General features: G+C 48.9%; 1 protein-coding gene across 9 annotated transcripts in view; it reads right to left on the bottom strand.

Moving 5' to 3' along the window:
* Rfx1 (regulatory factor X, 1 (influences HLA class II expression)) overlaps positions 1 to 12,607 on the bottom strand; it is a 33,438-nt gene extending 20,831 nt beyond the window's left edge. For 6 of the 9 annotated variants that reach the window (XR_003947247.1, XM_006530779.4, XM_011248329.3 and 3 more), the window contains exons 1-3: positions 9,694 to 12,607; positions 9,123 to 9,507; positions 2,102 to 2,440 (exon numbers count right to left, since the gene is read on the bottom strand). Coding sequence is in view for 6 of the 9 variants with exons in the window: in XM_006530779.4 (XP_006530842.1) it covers positions 2,102 to 2,399 (298 nt within the window). In the remaining 3 variants the exon portion in view is untranslated. Of the gene's footprint in view, positions 1 to 2,101; positions 2,441 to 9,122; positions 9,508 to 9,693 lie in introns of those variants that run through there. The other 3 variants (XM_006530780.4, XM_030243363.1, NM_009055.4) reach the window with 3 other exon arrangements.
* Positions 12,608 to 22,840: the final 10,233 nt, after the last annotated feature.

Genomic DNA, 22,840 nt, shown 5'->3' with positions numbered 1-22,840 from the left:
TGCCAAGGTAAAAGGAGAAGTAGCTAAGCTGGTGAGCTGGCATGGCAGGAGGCTGGGGAGGCTCAGTCATGTTAGGCACAGGGCTAGGAGCTGCTGGGCAAAACACAGGCACTTGGAGCTTATTCAGAAAATGATGACAGAAAAATTTTTTTTTGAGATGGGATCTTGATTTATAGCTCAGATTAGCCTGGAATTCGACTCCTCCAGCCACAACCCCCTCCCCCAGTGTGATTACAGGTGTTAAGGGGTGCTTTTCTGGGAGGGATAGGGGCCAGCATTCTAATACTGCAAACTCCTATGCCCTAGAGCCCTGCTCTGGAATCGTGGCAGACGGGATGTGAAGAGGCCTAAGTAGCAGCTAGGGACAGGCTCCTTGTGGCTACTGTGAGAATAAGGCATCGGAGCTAACCAGAGATGGCATGGACGTGGTAGAGGTAGAGGGTCTGGGTAGGTTTAGGAAGGAGGGAGTGGGGCGAAATAGCAACATCTGGAGAAGCAGGACAGAAGCAGAGGCTAAGCTGGGCCTGGGTGGAAGGGGACATCTCATAGAGCCTGTAGGGAGAGGGCGTAAGATGACCTTCAGTAGCCACACCTGGGTGGGCTAGTCACAAGATCCTGAGGTCACAAGATCCTGGGGCTCAGGGCAGAGGCTAGGGTGGAGACCCCAACAGGCACATGGCAAGTTTGACAGTTAGGTCTGGTGTCACCAGCTTCTGAAGAGGCTGAAGGAAAAGGCTGACAAGGTGAAGGAGGCAAGGCTGCGCAGAGTGAGCTCGGTGAGAGTGGGCAGCTGATGAGACCCTGTCTCAAATAAGAGTAAAGAGAGAGTTAGGGATGGAGCTCGCTGAAGAGCAGCGGGCTAGAGTGCGTGAGGCTCTGAGTTCAAACCCCAGTACTGGGAGAAAGGAAGGAGTGAGAGCCATGACACTGCAGGAGGCCATCAGGAGGACGGTGACTGGAGCAGGGCAGGGCCTGAGCCCTTTGCTGCTATGGATCAGAGGCAGAAGACAGTGGAGGCAACAAAAAAGGCAGATGTGATGGCAGCTGGGCAGGCGTGTAGGACAGGTCTGAGGTAGGAGGAAGCCGGCCAGGCACCGCCTCGAGGCCAAGAGTAACAAAGGCCCAGGATGACCCATGATTCTGAAAGGATGGGAACCCTGGTGGGAGCTGTCAGGAGCAAGGTCACAGGTGGCTGCCAACTGGGTGGACATGAGAGATCAGTAATCACAGAGCTAGTAGTCTATGGACATATGACAAAGAAAAACAAAAACAAAAACAAAACAAAGAAGAGTATTCCGGGCAGGAGTTGCAGGCCCCTGCAGAAGAGCTGGGGCAGGTGGGATCACTCCACCTCTGAGGAGTCGTAGGCACAGTCTGGCCAGGACCTGATCCCACTAAGGTCAGAGAGGCTCAGGTGGGGCAGAGAGAGAGTGCAGGTGTCACACTGGCTGTTCCGGTGAGTGCAGCTTCTGCCCCCTTCCTCTGCTTCCCAGGAAGGGAAGAGGAAGAGGGGCAGAGGCTGGAGACCTGTGGTGACACCCCAGAGGGACCTTCAGCTGTGGCTGACCTTCCCTTGTCCACATCCTCAGGCTATGACATTAGACTCAGCTCTATTAAATCAGACCTTTTCCATGCTACACTGTTAGCCATGGGCTCAGGAGTGTGCTTGGCCACCAGGTCCTGCTCCTCCAGGGAGTAGAGAGAATACATCTCAGCCATCTAGACAGCATCTCTCAAGGACCTCTTCCGGGTCGACCTGCTCTAAGCACGTCTCACATGTCCTCATTTAGAGAAGCTGCAATGGTAAGACCTAGGCAGAGAGGCGCAGGGTCAGTGGGCAGCCTGACACTTGCAGGTGTGTGCAAACTGAATTTCACCATCCCATCCTCTTTTCTGAGGACATTTTACTTGGGGACAGATAAACACAGAAGCATTCCGGTAGGATGAGAAGCTCCTCTGCTTGGCCCGAGTCCCTTTACCCAGAGATGCCTTGATTCGCTTGCACAGGTAGCCCTGGAGCGGATCCCTGGATGCTGAGCTCCCCACGCTCCTCCCAGAGATGTTCCAAGCACTCTGGCCACAAGTACAGATGTGAACTTACCCGATACGGTGACCACGATATACTGCTGAGCCACAGGGGATGGGGCAGGTGTGGCAGGCTGTGAGGGTGCAGGGGCAGCAGGGAGCTCTGCCACATACTGCTTCTGGCTGCCCGGAGGTTGCGTCTGGGGCTGGGGGCTTTGCAGCTCGGTGACATACTGGGGCTGGGGGGTTGCTGCAGCAGGAGGCTGGGGTGCTGCTGGGGGTGGTGGCTGGGGCAGGGCCTGGGGCGGGGCCTGTGGCGGCTGGGATGCTTGTGGGGCTGCCTGTAGCTCAGTAACATAGGACTGTGTTGCCATGCCAACAGTGAATGATAATAAATAAGGCGGTTTTCCTCTTCCTTGAGTAGAAAAGCGGGGGAGAGAGAAACAGAAAAACAAAGAAGAAGAAAAAAAAGAATTAATCTACCAGCAGAAGAAAACAGCCAGCTCCCAGCTCCCTGGAGATGTCTTTGGGCTCATCACTAACTCGATTAAATCCCTGGCTACATATGCATACAATGGAGCCATCCCTGTGGGGTATCTGGGAATAGATACAGGCAGGATTCCTCACCCTCATCCTGAGCCTGTTGCTCTTGCCCTCCACCCCCTGGCACCTGAACATGCCCACAGTGCCTCAGGCTATGCCTGAGTCAACTCTCCAGACTGTCAGTGGCCTCTAGAGCACCTATGTCATCCCGCTCACCAATGAGCCCAGAGAACACCTCCCCGCTTTGAGACAGAGTCTCACTATATAGTCCTGGCTAGCATGGAACTGCTGTGTAGACCAGGCTAGACTGGAACTCAGAGATCTGCCTGCCTCTACCTCCTGAGTGCTGGGATCTCTTTTCTTTTGGTGTTCTGGGGGTGGGACTCAGGGCCTAGCACACACTGGGCAAGGATCCTGCTAGTAAGCTGCATCCGTAGCACTTGGTCTTTCACAATAGGATCTCCCTAAATAGTCCAAGCTAATTGAAATTGTAATCCTTCTGCCCCAGTCTCTGGAATGGCATGTGCCACTATACTGCCTTCAAGTGGGCATCTCCTAGGCCTCTTGCTGCAGAACAAACCTGTTCCATATCCAGCCAAGCTGAGAGCCAAGACCAACCATGACACACTACTCTATTTGAGAATTTACAACTACCACAGTGGATCTAGACAGTTTTCCAGATGAGGAGGTGAGGCTCAGAGAAGGTGAGGTGCTGGTCCCAGGCCACAAAGCAGGGAAGTGACAGGCCTGTCTAACCCTGGGCATTCTGAGCCCTTTGCAGTCTGAAGGTGGAAAGGCAAGTCACAGAGAAAGGTGTACTCTCAGAATTCCATGCCAAGGGTCATCTGAGTGCCCTCACAGCAGGGTGCCATTCACAGGCCCTGAGGCAGCAATGGGTCTGCAAGCTTGGGGTGTGGAGTGCTCCCGAGGGTGAGAGTGGCCGGTCTTACCGAGGTGCAGAAGCTTGTCTGCCTAGTACGCAGCCTATCGTAGCATGAGACAGCAATGGCTTTGAAGGGTGCCCATTTCTAGCACCTCAAGCTTGTGTCTTTGTCCTGGCTGTCACCCTAGGCCACACGGCACCCAGGCTAAGAGCCTGCCAACTGGAACCACTGCCACCCATGTGAGCAGGTTGACCTCTAGTGTAGGGGAAGGCTGGGAACCTAACAACGGCTACTGCTCCGCAGACACTGTGGCACCCACCTGGCACCCCAGCCTCGGTACCCACCGAGAACTTAGCTCTTCACCCTGGTGTCCTATCCATCACTAACTTTACTCAGCCCCAAGACTCGTGGCTGACCCTGAGTTCTCACCACACCAGTGAGGCCTAGACCTAATTGCTTCTCACAGTAGACAGAACCTTCCCTGCCCTTCCCACCAGAGCCAGGGAGTTGGCACAAGAACCCAAGAGGGACTCGCTGACAGCAAGGCCTCAACACACCCCCTGCCTCCCAGTGCCTGCCTCTCCAGGAACCTAGGCTCCACCCTTAGATGGTAGACTTGGGAGGCAATTGAGAAACAAGCCCTGCACAGGGCCAATGCACAGCCTGAACTTGACCGGCCCAGCTGAGTGGCTTTGGGGGAGCTCCTCCACTCCCTCCCTGTGGGATGGCTGATGGCAGCCTCCCATGCAGATCTGTGGAGCTGCTGGCCCAGCATGCACCAGGCCTGGGATACTCCCTTAACAGCACTCCCACTCCCCCCACCCCCCCAAAAAAGGAAGGGAGAGAAAGAGGAAGGAAAGGCTGGGCACTGAGGAATGTCTGTAACATAGACCCTAGAGACAAAAGTGCTCCCATGGAAGTAAGTGTGTGTGTGTGTGTGTGTGTGTGTGTGTGTGTGTGTGTAAGACAGACAGACAGACAGACAGACACTGAGACTACAGAGCCCAAGTAGCACACAGAGTAGCAGCCAGCCTCAATGCCACCCCATCCAACCCTGCCAAGAACTTGAGCATCAAGGGAAGTTTACCCATCAGAGAAGGAAGAGGCCATAGGCCACCTCACAGAGGGCAGCACATCTTCCACTGACCCCAGCTTCTGGCAATGTTAAGGGGTTGCATCCGAGCCAATGTGGCTCAGGGTTTGTAGCCATCACTATGTGCCCCACGTGAACCTTTGTGTAAACATTATGCATTGACTGACTTCTGTGCCTCAGTTTACCCATCTGTGACCTGGGCTAACAGGGCCACTGTAAAAATCCACTATGATCACCGTAGCAGTCAGTGAGTAGCTTGGACATTGAGAGGTGTTATTACCATCCATTCACAACTACACATGCCCTGCATAGGCAGCCCCTGGGGAGATGTCTTAACAGAGCTCAGCATTTGTAGTGTCCCCAAATATATTTTAGCTAGTCCCTCACAGTACCCTCCCAGAAGTCCAAGACTACCTAACCTAGCCCAGGCTACCTCAGGGCTAGATGGCTCTCAGGCAGGAAAGGGTTCCTGGGTACCTTCTCAGCCATCCCTCCTACACGAGCCAGGTTAAGCTGAGGCTCTCGGGGTGGGGGTGGGGGGATGAATCATACATGTAGATGGGGCATGAATGCTTCCATGCACTTGAGCATAAGACCCTTGGTTCATGGAAGGCAGTACAAGAAAATTGGAACCTGCCTGGGTGCTCTGTCAAGGAGCTGCTGAACCAACCGCTAACACACCAAGGTCTGTGAAGCCAACTGCTAGTTTCCCATGAATGCTTGAACCTATTCCCAGAGCTGAGTGTAACTATGTTTGCTTCTGTGGACAGACTGTATCTGTTGGCTCCCAGCTGACTCTGCCAACGCAGTGACAGAGCAACAGTTGAGCAGGTGTTGCAGACTTGGGGCAAGAAAACCAACTCCATACAGATTTCAATGCTATGACTGTTCACAGGACATGGCATTTATAAAATATTCATGTTATAAAATGTTCTTTTGATCTTTTCCAATCATCCCAACTGTCAAAGTCATGCCTAGCTCCCTTTCATACACAGACAGCATGGCTGGAAGTGCAGGGCAGTACAGACCAGCCCGGCCTAGTCAGGTGAGGTTGTATCCTATCACAAGACATAGGCAGCAGGCTGCAGCTGGCAGACATGCCACAGATGTGAGATTCAGGTGTTACAGGAGAGGGAGAGAAAAGGTACCCAGGGCATCTGTAGGACAGTTTTGGTAATGGGTCTGAAGGGAAGTGGGGAGTCCAGTGGACTAGTGCGCCCTGCCCTTGGCCTCTACTGACTCATTTCTCAGTCGTTCTCATGCCTATTCTGGGCTGGCTACTTCTCCTTTAGGCATCCTTGCTTCTCCATCTTCCCATGGCCTCTGTCCTCAGGGATACGTCCAGAGCCTGCAGGATCTCTTGAGCACCTGGACTGTGTCACGTCTCATCAGAGAACATACAACACTCACAATCCTTCTCATGACTGTGGGGCCTTCAGGACTGTCCCTCCAGACCCCATGGGTCTCTGGCTCTCAATGTTTTAGCCACTCTGGCTCTCAGTCTAATAAGACTCTATTCCCTCCTGTCTTGGGGCCTGTGCACCTTCTTTTCCCTACTGCCTAGCATTTTCTTCTAACCCTGTGCCCAGCCTAGCTCCTTAACATTCAGGCCACTTCCCCTGGTCACCATGTGCCCCTCCCCCATGCATTCTGAAGCCACTCTTTAATGTTCTTGCCACTGTGTAGCCCTGCCTTTATTCCTTAACAGTTTCTCTTCCCTGCTGAACTAGAAAGGCAAGCTCCAGAGAGGCACCCTTTATTCCCAGCTCCTAGGATGACGGCTCCTAGGATGAAGGGCATACACTGAAAGTTCACCACCACCCCTTCCTTTTTGGCAGTGGTAGGAATGGCACGCTGGGTCTTACACACACTAGACAAGTGTTCTCCATTGAACCCAAGCCCCCGGGCACTCAGCTCTCTCTGTGCACTGGGCATAGGTATGCAGCTGAATGAAGACAGTACTAGCGACTATGGAAGGAAGCCCAGTGGGAATGCTCTGACGACTGAGACTCCAGAGGAGGCTGCAGCCAGGTGCTGGCTGACCCTGGGGCACTGTCATCCCTGCACAACAGGACCCACACATAAGAGACCCTCTCTAGTTCAGGGCTGTCAAGGAAGAAGGTGAGTCCTGGTTCCAGAATTCCCCTTCCCACCTTCTCCATAGCTCTGCCTCAGACCTACAGAGCTGGCAGCTGAGTCAAGACCTCTTCCCAGACAGCACTTTTCTTTCTGGCTACTCCCAGGAACAAAGGTCACTCAGGGGCAAGCAGATCGGGCAACACTTCTCCACAGAAAGTACAACTCTATGTCTGGCTTGGTGACACAGACCTGTCATCCTAGCTACTTAGGAATCCAAAGAAGCTCACAAGTTTAAGGCCTCCCTGGACAACTTAGCAGGGCCATGTCTCAAAATAAAAAGTAAAGGGGCCACTAAGGTAACTTAGCATGGAAAAGGTACCTGCTACTAAGTAAACACGTTCAGACCCATGGACTGAATGCTGGAAGGACAGAGCCGACCCCCACTAGCTGTCCCCCGCTCCACAAGAATGCTGTGCGACCCACGTGTGCTCATGTAGACACAGACACATGAAATAAGGAAATAAATGTAGATGCTTTACATGTAAAAGGTATACTGAGGGCTGGGTGAATAGCTCAGAGCAGAGCCTGTGCTTAGTCTGGGGGCGTCTTAGGTTCAATTCCCGGAAAACAAGAGAGCTGAACTCCTTACTAGAGCTTCCTCCTGTCAGCTCACAGCAACAGGCGTCTCTCTCTGACAAAATGATAAAACAACACCAACAGCTAATTCCGACGACTGGACAGGAAGTGACCGTCATCTTAACGGCAGCTGACATCACTTGAACACCACTGTGTATTTGATGTTTAGTATGTGACATATTTTGGGAGATACACACAGTAACGTGAAGTTAAAACGATTTGTGTCTCTAGATGAGAGCATATGGACACCCCCCCTCCCCCAGTGACTGGATTCACTCAAGAACACACAGGTAGAATTATAAAAAGCTCAGGCAGTGCCAATCTTCCCCAGCCAAATGACCCTTCTGAGCCCTTCAACTGTGACAATTACTGGAAAGGACGAGGCCAAAGCAGTCACAGAATCAATGCCATCACTTTCTGCTCCAAGGTCGGCCTTCCCTGATAGGAGGTGAAGGCTTTTTTTAAAAAGCAACCTAGCTAACTCCAGCCAGCATCTTCCTCAAAGTTAATCCTCATAGCCTTGAACTTGAAGACCCTTTGACGGGTGTAGGAAAAGTCCCTACAACTGGGAGTCCTTGTTTCCTTGCTTAATTTCCAATGGAAAAGTCGACCCCCTTAAGAGGGCTGCAGTGTATGCCAGTGCCAAGTGCAACGACCTGGCTGCCCATGCAGCCAATAAGAACTGCCATGGCTGATGGAGTTCTGGGACACCCCCTACACACCCCCTACACACACACACACACACACACACACACACACACACACACACAACACACGAAGGTCCTGCACTAACAAATGTCTCTCCTTGCCTCTGATGCTATACCGGCTCCTGGCGCGTGGGACCTGTACCACCTTATGACATGTGACCCTCTTGATACTGGCCTGACTGACTGACTGGCCAAGAGATGTGGCTTGAGGAATCTAAGACAGCTCCACTGGCTTGCTGTTTCCACAGGTGACCACCTTAATAGCTACGGAGAAACCCCCAATCACCAGAAACAAGTGCCCGATACCGGCACCAACCTAGGGATGAGACAGCACACCAGAGAACAATTTGGGATCCTCTACATCTCTGGCCAAAGATCACATCTCTCCAGGAGGAGATTCAACTTCTGACAACTAAATCCCCCAAATTAAAGCCAATCTTATTGAAACTTGGCCATCTCTTCACATCCTCTGGGGTTTAAGAGTGAGGGTCACTTTGCAATCAACACAAACAAGTTATCAAGTCTCATTGATAAACAGTAGACCGGTGTGGTGTAAGATTCAAGGGTGAACCCTAGGGAAATTCTTTGGAGGAATTTTAGAGTTAACTATACAGAAGGAGATGGCCACAATTCTTCCCATTTTATAGAAAGAAAAACAAAGGTCCGAGATGGAATAGTTGCACATCCGGGTTCTAATTCTCAGGCAGGTATGCACCCCAAGCTGCTGCTCCTCATCCGGAACACCCGGACAGTCCCAGTGTCGGCGGCCGCACCCGACTCTGAGGGCGGAGAAACGCCAGGCCCCGCCCACCTCCCAGTCTCGCCCCGCCTCCGCGCGCTGTCATTGGTCCAGCCTCCGCAGACCCGCCTCCCCGCACCTCCCGACACATAAAAGCGCCCCCCGCCCCAGCCGCCCGACCTCCACTCGCCCGCGGCCTGCGAGCACCCGCCCCTCGCGGGGGCCGGGCTGCGGGTCCGGGGGCGGGTGGTGTCGCCCCGGCCGAACCCCGGCCCCCTCCCCCACAGTCCCGACACTCGCCGCCGCCATTTTGACCGCCCGCCCCTTCCCTCAGGACTGTACTCAAGCGACAGGCGCTGCGCGGGCCCGGCCGCCCGCCCCGGCGCGCCCAGCTTGCCGGGCGCTGCCCCGGTTACCTCGGCTTCTCCGCACTTGTGTCCGCGGAAGGCTTTGAGGAGGTGCGTGGGCGCTGTGCAGAGGGGACCGAGCGCGCCGGGGTCCCCAGGCCGGGCCGGGGGCGTGGGGGTGGGGGGCGGCCGCAGTTGTTGTTGTTGACTGGCGTTGCTGGGTTGCTTGGTCGCCACGACTACCGTGGCTATGGCGCCTCCGTTTCCCTCACCGGGGCAACTGTTGCTACCCACCCTACTACGTCACACGCCAGGGCGGACCTCCAGGGCAGCGATTGGACGGCGCTGGGCGCTTCCAGCATGCTATTGGCTACCATCCACGCTTTTCAGTACCCTCTCGACTTCACCGAGCTCCGATTCCTCAGTTCGGACGTCCGTCAGAGAAAGCTAAACCCTAAAAGGCAAGCGAAGCCCGTCACTCGCGCGAGGAAGCAGCCCTGAGAATTACAAGGGGGTGGGATGCCGCTCCAAAGTCGGCTCTCTGGTTGGACTAACGAGAGATCAATCTCGTCCAAAAGTTTGTCGCGCTCTCTTGCACAGGTCCACGGGGCGTCGGGAGTTGTAGTTCGGTCCTACGTACCGATGAAAACCTCAAGACTTCCTCCTTGCTGGGCCACTCTCTTGCCTCTGGCGCTCATGTCCCCCAAGGAACGCAGCGACTCTGTGCTGCCCTTCTGTGACGTCAGCGGCGGAGGCCGAACTCGGAATTCGTTGACTTCACAGGCGCGTTCTCTTGGTCCAAGAGGGTTGAGAGAAATCGGCTGGTACGATTCTAGTCGGAGCCCCGGAAAGGTCACAGCCTGGCCGCGCCGCTATCTCGGCCACTCAGGCAGTGAAAAGGTCTCTGGCCAGCAGACATTTAATGAGAAGACGATAAGCAAAGGTCAGCGGCGTTTATCCCCAGTGCTCCCCGCCGCTCCGGGCCTCAGTTTCCCCAAGAGATAGGTCAGTTGCAGCCGGAGAAGGTGAAACAGAAATAGCTCCGAAGGGAGTGAGTGCTTCGAGCTCAGAAATTAATCATCAAGATAATATTCTAAAGCAGTTTTTTAAAATATCAATTAATGGGAAAAAGAAGACGCACGGAGAACCAAATGTCAAACAAATGCAGTCATTCTGCTGGCACCTAGGTTAGGGGAAAGTGGCTCTGTGTTCAAATATTTTTGTTTATTGAGTCAGGATTCTTTTCTAAATGAGATTCTAACTGCTTTTTCCACTAGGGAATATAAATAACTGTGAGAGAGATGATGAATATGTTAATTAGTTCCTTTATAGTAACCACTTTCGCTTTACCAATTGATTAATAGCCTATTGTCTACTTAAAAAATGTACAAAAATGTCCAAGATGGGTAGAGTGGCCATGTAGACACAGCTGCTTTGCAGGCTGAGGCAGATAGATTGCTTAGAACTGAGCTATAGAGCAAGTCCCAGCTCAAAACGATGTTTTTTGTTTTTTGGGTTTTTTTTTTTTTTGGTTTTGTTTTTTGGGTTTTTTTGAGACAAAGTTTTAGAGGCAGGGCTGGCTCCAAACCACCTCTGAAGTTGATGGTGACCACCTCCTAGCACTAGAGATTACAGGGGTGTACCACCACACCTTAAGTTTTGCCACCCCAAAACCTATAGAGTTGGGGATGGAGAAAGGCTCAAAGCTTGGAGCCTTCATTCCAGCTCTGCTGTGTTATATGGACAAAGTGACTCCACCTTTCTGAGCCCAATCCCCATACTTCTCATATGCAAAGTCCAGAATTATACATGTAGAAACAGACAAGTGTCTACCTTTGTCTTACCTATAATGTCAGAACCTCAATAAACAGAGTCATGCTTTAGACAGGCCCTGTAGTTGCTCTAACTGGAAAAGAGAGAAGGGAGAAAGAGGCTTCTGTGACCATTATTTTCTGAGGAGAGCCCCTCAAAATGTGGGGCGTGGGGCATGCACCACAAAACCTAGTAGAAGGAAGGCCTGGACCACTCTGCAGTCCAAGGCAGGAAGATGGAACATTTGAGGCCAGCCTATGTGAGAGCTGTTGTTAACATAAAAGTAAGAGGAAGGGGTCGAGAATAATCTCAAATAGTTAAGATCACTAGTTTCCAGAATCTACAAGGCAATTTGGGCTCACAACCACCTGTAACTCCAGTTTCAGGGAATCTGACACCCTCTTCTGGCTTCTGAGGACACCAGACACAGACATGTTGCACAGATATACATGCAGGCAAAATACCAGTACACGTAAAAAAAAATGTAATTGTTCTTAACATGCTTTTAAAAGTTTAAAAAAAAAGTGAGAACATATGTAGCTCACCAACAGAACACCTGCCTGAAGTCTACCATACAGGCTCTATCTGTGGCCCAGCTGTAGGATAGTCTCAGAATACCCCACTGAGGGGTTGGACATGTAGAAGGCATAATTGAGACCAGAAGTTCCATCTCCATACCACAAAACAAGATGAGACAGGGAATTGCAAAAATAAAAGAGGATGCCCACATCTGGTGGATGCACCTGGTTACCGGGCAATTCTACAGAGATGCAACATCCCAAGCAACTAAAGCATTCTCCCTGGTGACAGGTGAACACATACATGGTGGCTCCAAGGAATAGGGTTGCCCCACCTGCACCTGGAGATGCAGCACCCAGCTGTGTCCCTGGTCAGGCTTCCCATGTCACAAGTGTGAGCTTCAGCAGAAGGAAACACAGCTGTTCCCAGTCCCAAGAACCCACAAGCACTGAAAGACATCCAGGCCAGAGGGCACAGAAGCACACCTCAGCTGGCAGGGGAGCTTCACTCGTACCCCACTGCCACTTCTGTGAAGACTTGAGTTTCCAGATTACAGGAAGAATGCTTGTGCGAAGGGACCTAGAAGACTTGGTTGTACTTCCCATCATTCCCCAGCTCCCAGAAGACCCTGAACTCTGAAACAGGCAGAATCGAGGCCAGAAAGAATTTCTTCAACTGAAAAAGGAAGTTCATAGTGGTTTTCTGGTGACACACCCGGCCAGAACATGGGCCTGGTTCGAGCCTCTCGCCCACACAGCTGGTGCACCAGTTCACAGGAAGTGGAGGGGGTGGGGACACAAATTAGAGAGTGACAAGAAGGCATTGGTCTGGAGCTTGACTCGGTGGTAGAGAGCTTGCCTGGCATGCTCAAGGCCTGGATTTATCTCCAACATGAAAAAAAGGGATGTGAGGGAAGTCTCAGTGGATAAATCCCTTGCCTTGTGAATAAGCGGATCTGAATGTGATGTCAGTCCCGGAAAAGTGAAGAGCGGAGGGTTCTTAAGGCTTGATGGCCAGCTCACCGAGTCATTGAGCTCCATGCCACTGAGAAGCATGCGTGGGGACTGACAGCCAGTGGTGCCCTCTGCCCTCCATTTGAACACACACATACTCCTGCGCCTGAACGCTGTTGGGTAGCAGATTACAACCTTGCATCTTGGAAGAAAGTTTTTTTAAAGCACAGGATGGATGTTAAAAGAGAGATTAATCAATAAAGTGTTCTAGCCTGACATGGTGGTACATACCTTTAATCCCAGCACTCAAGAAGCAGAGAGACAGGCAGATCTCTTATATTTTCAATTCAAGGCCAGCCTGATCTACATGAGGAGTTCCAGGATAGTGAGACCCTGTCTATATTTGGGTTATCTAGAGAATATATATATATATAATGGGATTTCTTAGAATGCCTTACAGGCTGTGGTCCAACTAGACCAACAATGTTTGTCAGCCAATGAAAGGTCTAAGAGGCCAGGTATGGTGGCACACACCTTTTTTAATCCCAGCACTCGGGAGGCAGAGGCAGGCAGATTTCTGAGTTCGAGGACAGCCTGGTCTACAAAGTGAGTTCCAGGACAGCCAGGGCTATACAGAGAAACACTCTCAAAAAACAAGACAAAACAAAACAAAACAAAAAAGGTCTAAGAATCCAGTAGTTGTTGGTCTCAGTTGGTCTTCAGTAAACATTAGATTCCTGAAGAAGTAGGCTCTAATGCCAGTGAAGGAATGGATTTGACAGTGAACAAGAGCAAGCAGGTGAAGAATGAGAGCTTCCTTCTTCTACATCCTTTATATAAGCAGCCATCAGAAGCTGTGTGCAGTGGTGAATTAGTTAAACCACTTTGGCTCCTAGTGGGTTGCTCTTCCAGCCACCAGTCAGGGCCCTCTGGATTAGAGAATGAAAGTCATAGACACACAGGCTAATTTTGATATATGCCTTGACTGGCCAATGGCTGGGCATTTCTAATCCTCCCCATAGCTAACAAAACAACCCCCCTCCAGTATTCCTGAGTTAATATCTTTTAAAGTCTATATTTCATCTCTGCTAGTCCAGACCCAACTGGGAAGTGGCCTCTAGGGCCACTTTCCTGGATTCTTACATGCTGTCAACCTTTAAGTTTTATCTTTTCTGCTATTCTCTGCTCTCTCTCCTGGCCCCTCTAAAAGTCATGCCTCCATCTTTCTGCCCAGCCATTGGCTGTATGACAATTCTTTATTATCATTAGAAGCCAGCTGGGGGCAGAGACCCTCAGGCCTGGAAGCTCAGCTTTTTGGGAGCCGAAATAAGAACTAAAGCAAAGCAATAGAACCAAACCCCAACAGCTGTGGCCCAGATGAAAGGTCGATCTTTTGACCTCAAAAAATCTGGATTTATATTTATACCTCAGAGTATTGGATTAAAAGTGATCTTCCCAGCCAGGTGTGATGCTGCACACCTTTAATGAGCACTCGAAGCCAGAGATAGGCCTAGTCTATAAAAAGAGTTCTGGGAAAGCCAGAGCAAATAGAGACACCTTGGGGTTTGTTTGTCTGTTTTGTTTTTGTTTTTTAAAGTGGGAAGTCACTTAAAGTGATTTAATTAGGAAAAAAAAAAGTTCCTCACAGGTGTACTCAGTCACTTGGGTTTTAGTCGATTAAAGATGTAGCCAAGTTGGCAACCAAGAGTAACCATCAGGCTGACTCTAAAAATGTGTAACAATGAAAGGTTTTTTTAAATGAAAGAAAAGAAACTGTTTTAAGAGAAAGTAAAACATTTATTTCATCTTTGTGAAAGTAAGCAACTCAAGGGCTTCAGGAAGTCCCTGAAACTGATCAGATTCTCTAGGTTCTTCCTTCCCCAAACTTATATAAGTAGTAAGGACAGCTAAGAGATAATCTCAGACTAAAGGAGGGGCTAGGAAGATGCTCAGCAGTTAAGAGCATTTTCTGCTCTTACAAAAGACATGGTTTTGGTACCTAGCACCTACATGGCAGCTTACCGAACACCTGTAACTCCAGTTCCAGGGCTTCTCATGGCCTCTTCTGAATTCCAGGAGCTCCTGCAACCCACACAGTGCATATACATGCACCCAGGCACACACAAAACTAGGAAATTAAAGACCATGAGCTAGGCATGGTGACGCATACCTTTAATCCCTGCACTTGGGATTCAGAGGCAAGAGGATCTCTGGGTTCCAGGCCAGCCTAGTCTACATAGTGAGCTCCAGGACAGCCAGGGCTATATAGAGAAGCCCTGTCTTTTTTTTTTTTGGGGGGGGGGGGGGAGGGTTGGGTTTTTGGAGACAGGGTTTCTCTGTGTAGCCCTGGATGTCCTGGAACTCAGTCTGTAGACCAGGCTGGACTTGAACTCAGAATTCTGTCTGCCTCTGCCTCCCAAGTGCTGGGATTAAAGGTGTGCGCCACCACTGCCCTGCAGAGAAGCCCTGTCTTAAGAAAAACAAACAACAACAAAAAAAAAACTAAGCCACCTGAAAGAAGCAGAGAGAAGCCCAGGTGCCTGGAAACGATGCTCTCCCACCTGCTGCACTTCCTACAGACTACAGAATGCTTCAAGTTCCCAGTGTTGTGATCTGTAATTCATGCTGGGGTGGACATTTCTTTTCTTTTCTTTTCTTTTCTTTTCTTTTCTTTTCTTTTCTTTTCTTTTCTTTTCTTTTCTTTTCTTTTCTTTTCTTTTCTTTTTTTTTTTTTTTTTTTTTTGAGACAGGGTTACTCTGTAGCCCTGGCTGTCATGGAACTCACTCTGTAGACTAGGCTGGCCTCAAACTCAGAAATCTGCCTGCCTCTGCCTCCCAAGTACTGAGATTAAAGGCGTGTGCCACCACTGCTCGGCTGGGGTGGGCATTTCATGATGCAACTGTCTCTTGAGTTATTTCTGCTTCTGTGAGTAACCTTACTCCTTTGAGTAACCCCAATAAAACTCGATTTACAAAGTTGGATGTTGGTGGCATCCTTATTTTGGTCTGTCACCTGTTCCTTATCTGGAGGGAGTATATATTTCTTGTTATCCCCAAAGAAATGGTGTCACACAATACACACATGCATGAACTCACACATGGAAACATAAAGAAGAAAAGAGGAGAAACGGCAGCAACAAATAAACCCAGAGTGTTGGGTGATATAGTAGACAAAATTTTAATCTTCACTCAAGTGGGAACTCCTCGAACAGCTAACAGCATTGCTGATGTTTCATGGGAAACCCTTTTTCAAGGCGGGGTGCTATCCTGATACACATATGTGGAGCCCTGCCTACCTCCAGCCCACCTCAGTTGTGACAGGCAAAGATTCCCATAGACATCTTTGCTCAATACCTGAGATGGGAAGATTATAACCAGTGTAAAGCCACTGCCCAAAGAAGATAGAACAACTGGAAGGTTGAGCTTGGGTGCCCTGGCCAAGACAGATAAGCTCCTCTCTCCTCTGGCCTTGGCTTTCTTTGTAGCTTTGCTAAAGTGACACTCTCAGTCCAATAGCCTCAGCCTCTCAAGTGCTGCATTCACATGCTTGCTAGGGATAGAACCAAAGCCTGGTGCAGGGCACCTTCACTCTATGCTTTTACTGTGTAAGCTAGAACTTTCTTCTTGGGAGAATTAGGACAAGGATAGTCCTACTCCAGTGTTTACACACACGAAGTTTTGTGCCAATTAAAGATGCTTTGAATTTTTAAAAAAGATTTGTTTTTATATATATATTTTTAGATTTATTTATTTATTTATTTATTTATTTATTTATTTATTTATTTATTTATTTATTTATTTATTGTATGTAAGTACACTGTAGCTGTCCAGATATTCCAGAAGAGGGCATCAGATCTCATTATGGATGGTTGTGAGCCACCATGTGGTTGCTGGGATTTGAACTCAGGACCTTCAGAAGAGCAGTCGGTGCTCTTAACCACTGAGCCATCTTGCCAGACCAAGATTGAGTTTTTTGTATGTATGTCTACGTATCATGTTTATGCTTCCTGCCTGTAGAGGCCAAGAGAGACTAACAGATCTCCTAGAAATGGAGTTATAGACAACTGTGAGCCACTAAGTGCTCTTAACTGCTAAGCCATCTCTCCAGTCATCAGAAAGGGTGTTTCATAAGGCAGGAGGCTGGGAACAATTTAGGTTCGCCCATTCTAGTCACCCATTCCTGAGAGACTAGAAAGATGAAATAATGGTTGGAAGTACAGCTGAGTGGTATGCACTTACCTAGCGTATATAGCATCCTAGGTTCAGCACAGAAAGAAAATAATCCAAACAGGAATAGAGAGATAGCTCATCGGTAAAGAGCATGTCTTGCTCCTCTGGAAGGCCAGGGTTTAGTTCCCAGGACCTACACACACCACCTGTGAAGCCAGCTCTAGGGATCAGATGCCCTCTCCTGGACTCTGTGGGCACCTGCACTCATGAGCACACAACCATATGCATGATTAACAATAATAGAAGTAAGTCTTTAAAAACAAACAGCAACAAAACCCACAGACAGCTGGCAGTATAATCATTGGGTAGGAGAGAAATGGCTTAGTAGTTAAGAGCACTTACTTGCTCTAGCAAAAAGACCCATGGTGACCTGTGACTCCAGCTCCAGAGGATCCAGCACCCTCTTCAGGCCTTCTATTATATGCACATGGTAGTCACTCGCACCCACACATACATAAACACTACACACAACATTTAAGAGTGAGCTCACTTTTGGGCTGGTGAGATGGCTCAGTGGGTAAGAGCACCCGACTGCTCTTCTGAAGGTCCGAAGTTCAAATCCCAGCAACCACATGGTGGCTCACAACCATCCGTAATGAGATCTGACTCCCTCTTCTGGAGGGTCTGAAGACAGCTACAGTGTACTTACATGTAATAAATAAATAAATAAATCTTTAAAAAAAAAAAAAGAGTGAGCTCACTTTTAGAGTAAGATGTTCTTGGGTCAATAAATAAAAAGACACAGAACAAAAGGCTGGCTGTGGGGCACATGTTAATCTTAACACTCAGGAGGATGAGTCGGGCAGATCTCTCTGAATTTGTAGCCTTGGCTGTCCTGGAAAACTATTTCTGTAGACCAGGCTGGCCTTGAACTCAGAAATCCAGCTGCCTTTGCCTCCTAGGACTAAAGGCATGTACTGGTTCTAAATAGACTCTTTCAGAAAGAAAGAAAGAAAGAAAGAAAGAAAGAAAGAAAGAAAGAAAGAAAGAAAGAAAGAAGAAAGAAAGAAAGAAAGAAAGAAAGAAAGAAAGAAAGAGAGAGAAGAAGAGGAGGAAGAGGAGGAGGAGGGGGAGGAGGAGGAGGAAGAGAGAGAGAAGCCACCAGGATGATACAATGGAAGCCTGTCCACTGCCTTGTGTACCACCTGAAGCGGGAGCCACTGTGATATGCAAATATGTGGTGGAGAGATGGGAAAGAGCAAAATGGTTTAAGCACTGTGAAGAGGGGCAAAACTGGAGAGGAACAGCCTGATGTGAGTAGCCTGCACTGCCACTTGAGGCCATGGTGAAGTCTAGGCTTGGGCTGCCACTGAAGGCCATGTCTGGGTCTATAGCTATGTGGTGGTAGGAGTCTGTGCTGATGTCAATGGCCTATGTCACCACTAATGGCCATGCAGATATCCCTGATCTGGATTTCCAAATGGGACTTTGTTAATATCCAAGGGTTGTGCAGAGCTGGCTCTGCCTCTCACTGGCCGGGGCACTCAGGAGAGCTGGCCCTGCACTGTGCCTGGGCAGCACAGTAAAACTGACCCTCATGGTGAGGTCACAAGAGCCAGAAAGCCAGCCCACACCTTGCTGGCTAAGACAGTGGGTGAGGCACAGTGCTGAGGAGCTCATCCTATTGGTATTGGTGTGGAAGAGCTGGTGGGCTGACCAACTCAGCTACCTCCCAGGCCCAGATCCAGGGTTTTGAGTTGGCCCACCCCAACATCTACCTCATCCATGAACTACTAGAGCATGTGAAAGGGCCAGTCCTGAAGATCCAAAGCTGCAGGATCTCCAAGACACAGGGCAGCAACAACACCCAAGAGAGTCAGGCTAAACATCCAGACCAGTGACTCATCACAATGAACATTTTCAAAATGTGTGGACAGAGGAGGACACTGTGGGACGCACTGGGATACTACAGCTTCCATGACAAGATTTTTGTTTTGTTTTATATCTTAAAATTTATTTTTGTAATTTTTGTTTTCTTCTGGGGAATTGCAAGAGAAGAGGGCAGTTATGAAAGGGTGGGGAGTTGAGTGGGTTTGGGGTATATGATGTGAAATTCACAAATAGTAAAAAGTAAAACAGGAGAAGAAGAGGGAGAAGAAGAGGAGGAGGAGGAGGAGGAGGAGGAGGAGGAGGAGGAGGAGAAAGAGGAGGCGGTGGCAGCAGCAGGAGCGGAAGCAATGGGTTAAAGTTGCTGCCAAGCTTGTCACCCTAAATTCAATCCCTGTGGCAGGTGTGTGCCCATAAATACACATACACAAATAATAAATGTAACAAACATTCCTTTATCTTGGAGAGTGGGTTCAAACATGCTTCAGCACATGTGTGGAGATCAGAGATCAATTTGTAGGAATCAGTTTTCTTCTTCCACCATATGGGTCCAGGGAATTGAATTCAGGGAGTCAGGCTTGGCAGAGAGCCCCCTCACCCACTGAGCCAACTCCTCAGCCCCATGTGAATGTTTTTAAAGAGGAAACATGAAGACCACTAGGCAGAATCCCGAGCTCCTGGTGCAAGCTACAAAGTAGCATGTGACTGAGCCTCCTGGACAGGAAAAGCCTGTAGACCTTAACAAGATGCAACTGTGTTCCCTGCGGTTTATAAAGAGGCAGCTGGACGCCACTGAAATTGAGACAAAGAAACCGATTGACATTGATGTTCCCTGTTATACAGCCCTAGGCCAGGCTGGAACTCACAATTTTGCCTTAGGCTTCTAGACTACTCTGTGACAGACATGTGTGCTTTTACACTTGGTCTAGAAAGGAAATCAAAACCCATCTCCCCATGTGCAGATGAGTCAGGAAGTTGGCTGGCTCTTGGTACACTGGGGTTCACAAAGACTGGGCTAGAGGTGTGGCTAAGGTGTATGGTGCTGGTCTTACACGACGCCAAATGTTCTAGTGCCAGCATCTCAAAAATCAGGTCTAATGAAGAGTCCTGAATTCCAGCACTGTCGAGGTGGAGAAAGGAAGATTCGGAGTTTAAGACCATCTTTGGCTGTATAATGAATCTGAGGCCAGCCTGGGCTACGTGAGGCCGAAGTAGGGGATGTAAACCAGACAGTCTTTCTGGGTGATAATTCATCACAGAAGGCAGAGCATTTTTGTTAATTATATAATGAGGCGCAAGACTGAGATACAGGCTGGTTCCTAAAACGAACATCACAGACTTCAGGATCAAACAATAATTGGGGCTGGGGATGAGTTGGCTCACTGGTAGAGCTCCTGGGATCATGGCTAAGAGGTAGAGCCCTGCATAGCACTCATGAGAGCCTGGGTTGCATCCAGTCACTGTGAATGTGTCTGCATATAGACATAAGATATTCCAGGGATAAGATCTGGCCATAAAAACTTAATGACTAGGTTGGAGAGATGGCTCAGCTGTTAAAAGCACTGACTGCTCTTCCAGAGGTCCTGAGTTCAATTCCCAGCAACGACATAGTGGCTCAGAACCATCTGTAATGGGATCTGATGCCCTCTTCTAAAGACAGTGACAGAGTATTCATATAAATAAATAAATAAATAAAATACTTCTTTAAAAAAAAGCAAAATTTAATGACTGAGATTCGGGCTGGTATGGCTGTCACTGTAGTTGTCACACAACTACATGGAGCTGAGGGAGGAGCTGAGGAGTTTGGAATAGGCATGGACGGTATAGTGAGACTCTGTCTCCAGAGTAGGTAATTTCTGAAAGCACTGCACTGCTATCAGCACCTTAGAGGAGGGTTTACGAAGAAAAGGACTAGTTAGAGTAAAACCCAACAGAAGACTAGGGAGGGGCTTTGATGGGTAAAGGGCTTGCTATGCAAGCATGAGACTTGGTCCCCAGAACCTATGGAAACACCAGTAGGCATGGCAGCCATCTGGAATGCCAGTACTCAGGGACTGGAGACCAGGTCACCAGAGCAAGCTGCCTAACAAGACTAGCAGCAATACTGGTGAGCTCTGGATTCAATGAGAGATCCTAAGTCAATAAGTAAGGTAAAGAACAATTGTGGAAGACCCCTGAGGTCAACCTGGAGACTTAAATGCATGCACACACACATGTTTATCACATGCATGATGCCTCCACGTGTGCATACAAACCGCATACAAACTTCACACATGTAGTAGAAATGCACACATATGTATAGTTCCATAACTCCTGCACTGTTAGGTCTTGTGCGCGTCCGACTCGCCAGCAAGAACGACGCTGCAACAGGATCCTTCTGCACACGTTTATTGGGAGAGCGTGATTTCAGAGGCGAAGAGACCCCAAGCCCAGAATGGGTGCTGCTTATATAGGCCTAGGAGAGGCGTGTCTCACACCCGGATTGGTTGTGCTTGGGTTATGCTTACCACCTCATTTGCATGCCTACATCTGATTGGTTAACTTGTCTCTCATCTGATTGGTTAATTCTCAAAACCTCATCTTGGCAAAAAAAACTTTACTGCCTATGTATGCGTGGTGGCCAGCGCCACCCTGCAACGGCATATGTGGCTTCCCACAGTTAGGGACACTAAAGGATCACTGCCTAGCTCCAGGTTCAGTGAGAGATCCTATCTCAGAGGAGTAAGGAGCACCTGGTATCTTCCTCTCACCTCTTAGAGTGTGCTAGCCCTGAACTTTTAGCAGTTGGAAGGCTGAGGCAGAGGGATCAAAAATTTAAGGCTAATTAAAATTATCATTGTGTATGCATATTAATATAACCTTTTGTACAGTTAACAGGTTATATATTACATATTATATATGACAATTATAGAATATGCTAACAATAAAATTATCATAGTGCATGTATATTGATTATTATAATTGCTATCATAATTACTTCTACTTGTCTATGGTGTTCTATGTGTTGCTCTTTATTTTCACAGAGCTATTAAACTTGAGAGCAGAGAAAAAAAATTAAGGCTAGCCTGAGCTAATACGGGGATACTTTTTGTTGAAAATCTAAAAAATAAATAATAAAGCAACCATTAAAACTCCAAACAAACAAAGGGAAAGCTAGGTGTGGACTCTGGGAGATGCGTAGGTTCTGACATGGCTGCATGTGCCAGCTATGTCTGCTTTGGCTGCAGAAAGGCCGAGCTTGGCTGGCAGGGAGCTAAGGAAGTGAGTTGGTGCTGCTCGCTCTAAAACACAAAATGAGGCAGCATAGCACAAACCTAAAAGGGTACAGACAGGATTTAATCACACAACGCATGACCCAAGTTACAACTGCATCTACAGACTTAGGGACAGACAAAGCCGTGCGTCTGGACTGGTGCTGGGTAGAGTGGAGCATTTGCTACTGAGAACAAAGCTCTAGATTCTAACCCTAGTGCTGGGGAGAAAGGCTGGGACAGCCTGGAGACCAAGCAGGACCTGAAGCATGGGGACAGCATTGATGAGGGGGTCTGTGGGTCAGAAAAGAAGATTCTAGCTGGGAGGAGTAGAGAGCACATGAATCAGTCAAAGGACCAGGAATTTCAGCTCATTCTCAGCTACATAACAGGTTCTGGGCTAGCCTGGGCCACAGAGGACTTTGGGTGCCAGGGAAAGGCATTTCTGAAGCTGTGCTGTGTGGTTTAGTAGGGTTGGCTGTACATGGCTGATAGAAGCAAGAAAGAGCAGCGGGCTGGCTCAGGGCTGGCTCTAAGATTCCACCCCAACACAACAAAGAGAAATAAAGGGAAGTCAAGCCAGTTGGACTCTGTGGCAGCATGCCTCAAGGCTACTATGGGTTGCTGGGTGAGAATCTATCACAAAATGAATAAAGGAGCTGAGAATTCAGTTCTCAGCACCCACATCATGTGAGTCACAACCACCCAGAACTCCAGCTTCAGGGAATCTATCACTCTTTCAGTTTCCAAGGGCATCTGCACTCACTTGTACAAACTCATGCAGACACACACGTACACATAATTGAAAATAAAATCTTTTTAAAAAAAAAAGTCTCGGGGCTGGAGAGATGGATCAGCAGTTAAGAGGTCCTGATGCATGCCTTTAATCCCAGTACCTAGGAGAGGGAGTCAGGCAAAACTCTGTGAGTTCAAGGACCAGCCAGGGTTACCTAGTGAGACTTTATCTCAAAATAAATACTTATGGAGTTGAGGAAATGGCTCAGTGATTAAGAGCACTTGCTGCTTTTTCAGAGGACTTGGGTTTAGCTCTCAGACCCACATGGTAACTAAGGGTTATCTGTAATTTCCAGGGAACCTGATGCCATCTTCCGGCCTTTTCAGGTACTGCACACACATGATGCACATACATACAGGCTAGGGCCAGAAAAATGGCCTCCGCTGTAAAAAGATAACT

This window comes from Mus musculus, chromosome 8, assembly GCF_000001635.26.
Source record: "Mus musculus strain C57BL/6J chromosome 8, GRCm38.p6 C57BL/6J".
Lineage (NCBI taxonomy): Eukaryota > Metazoa > Chordata > Mammalia > Rodentia > Muridae > Mus > Mus musculus.
The sequence above is the reverse complement of the archived record's forward strand: the minus strand, read 5'-3'. Positions and strand labels throughout refer to the sequence as shown.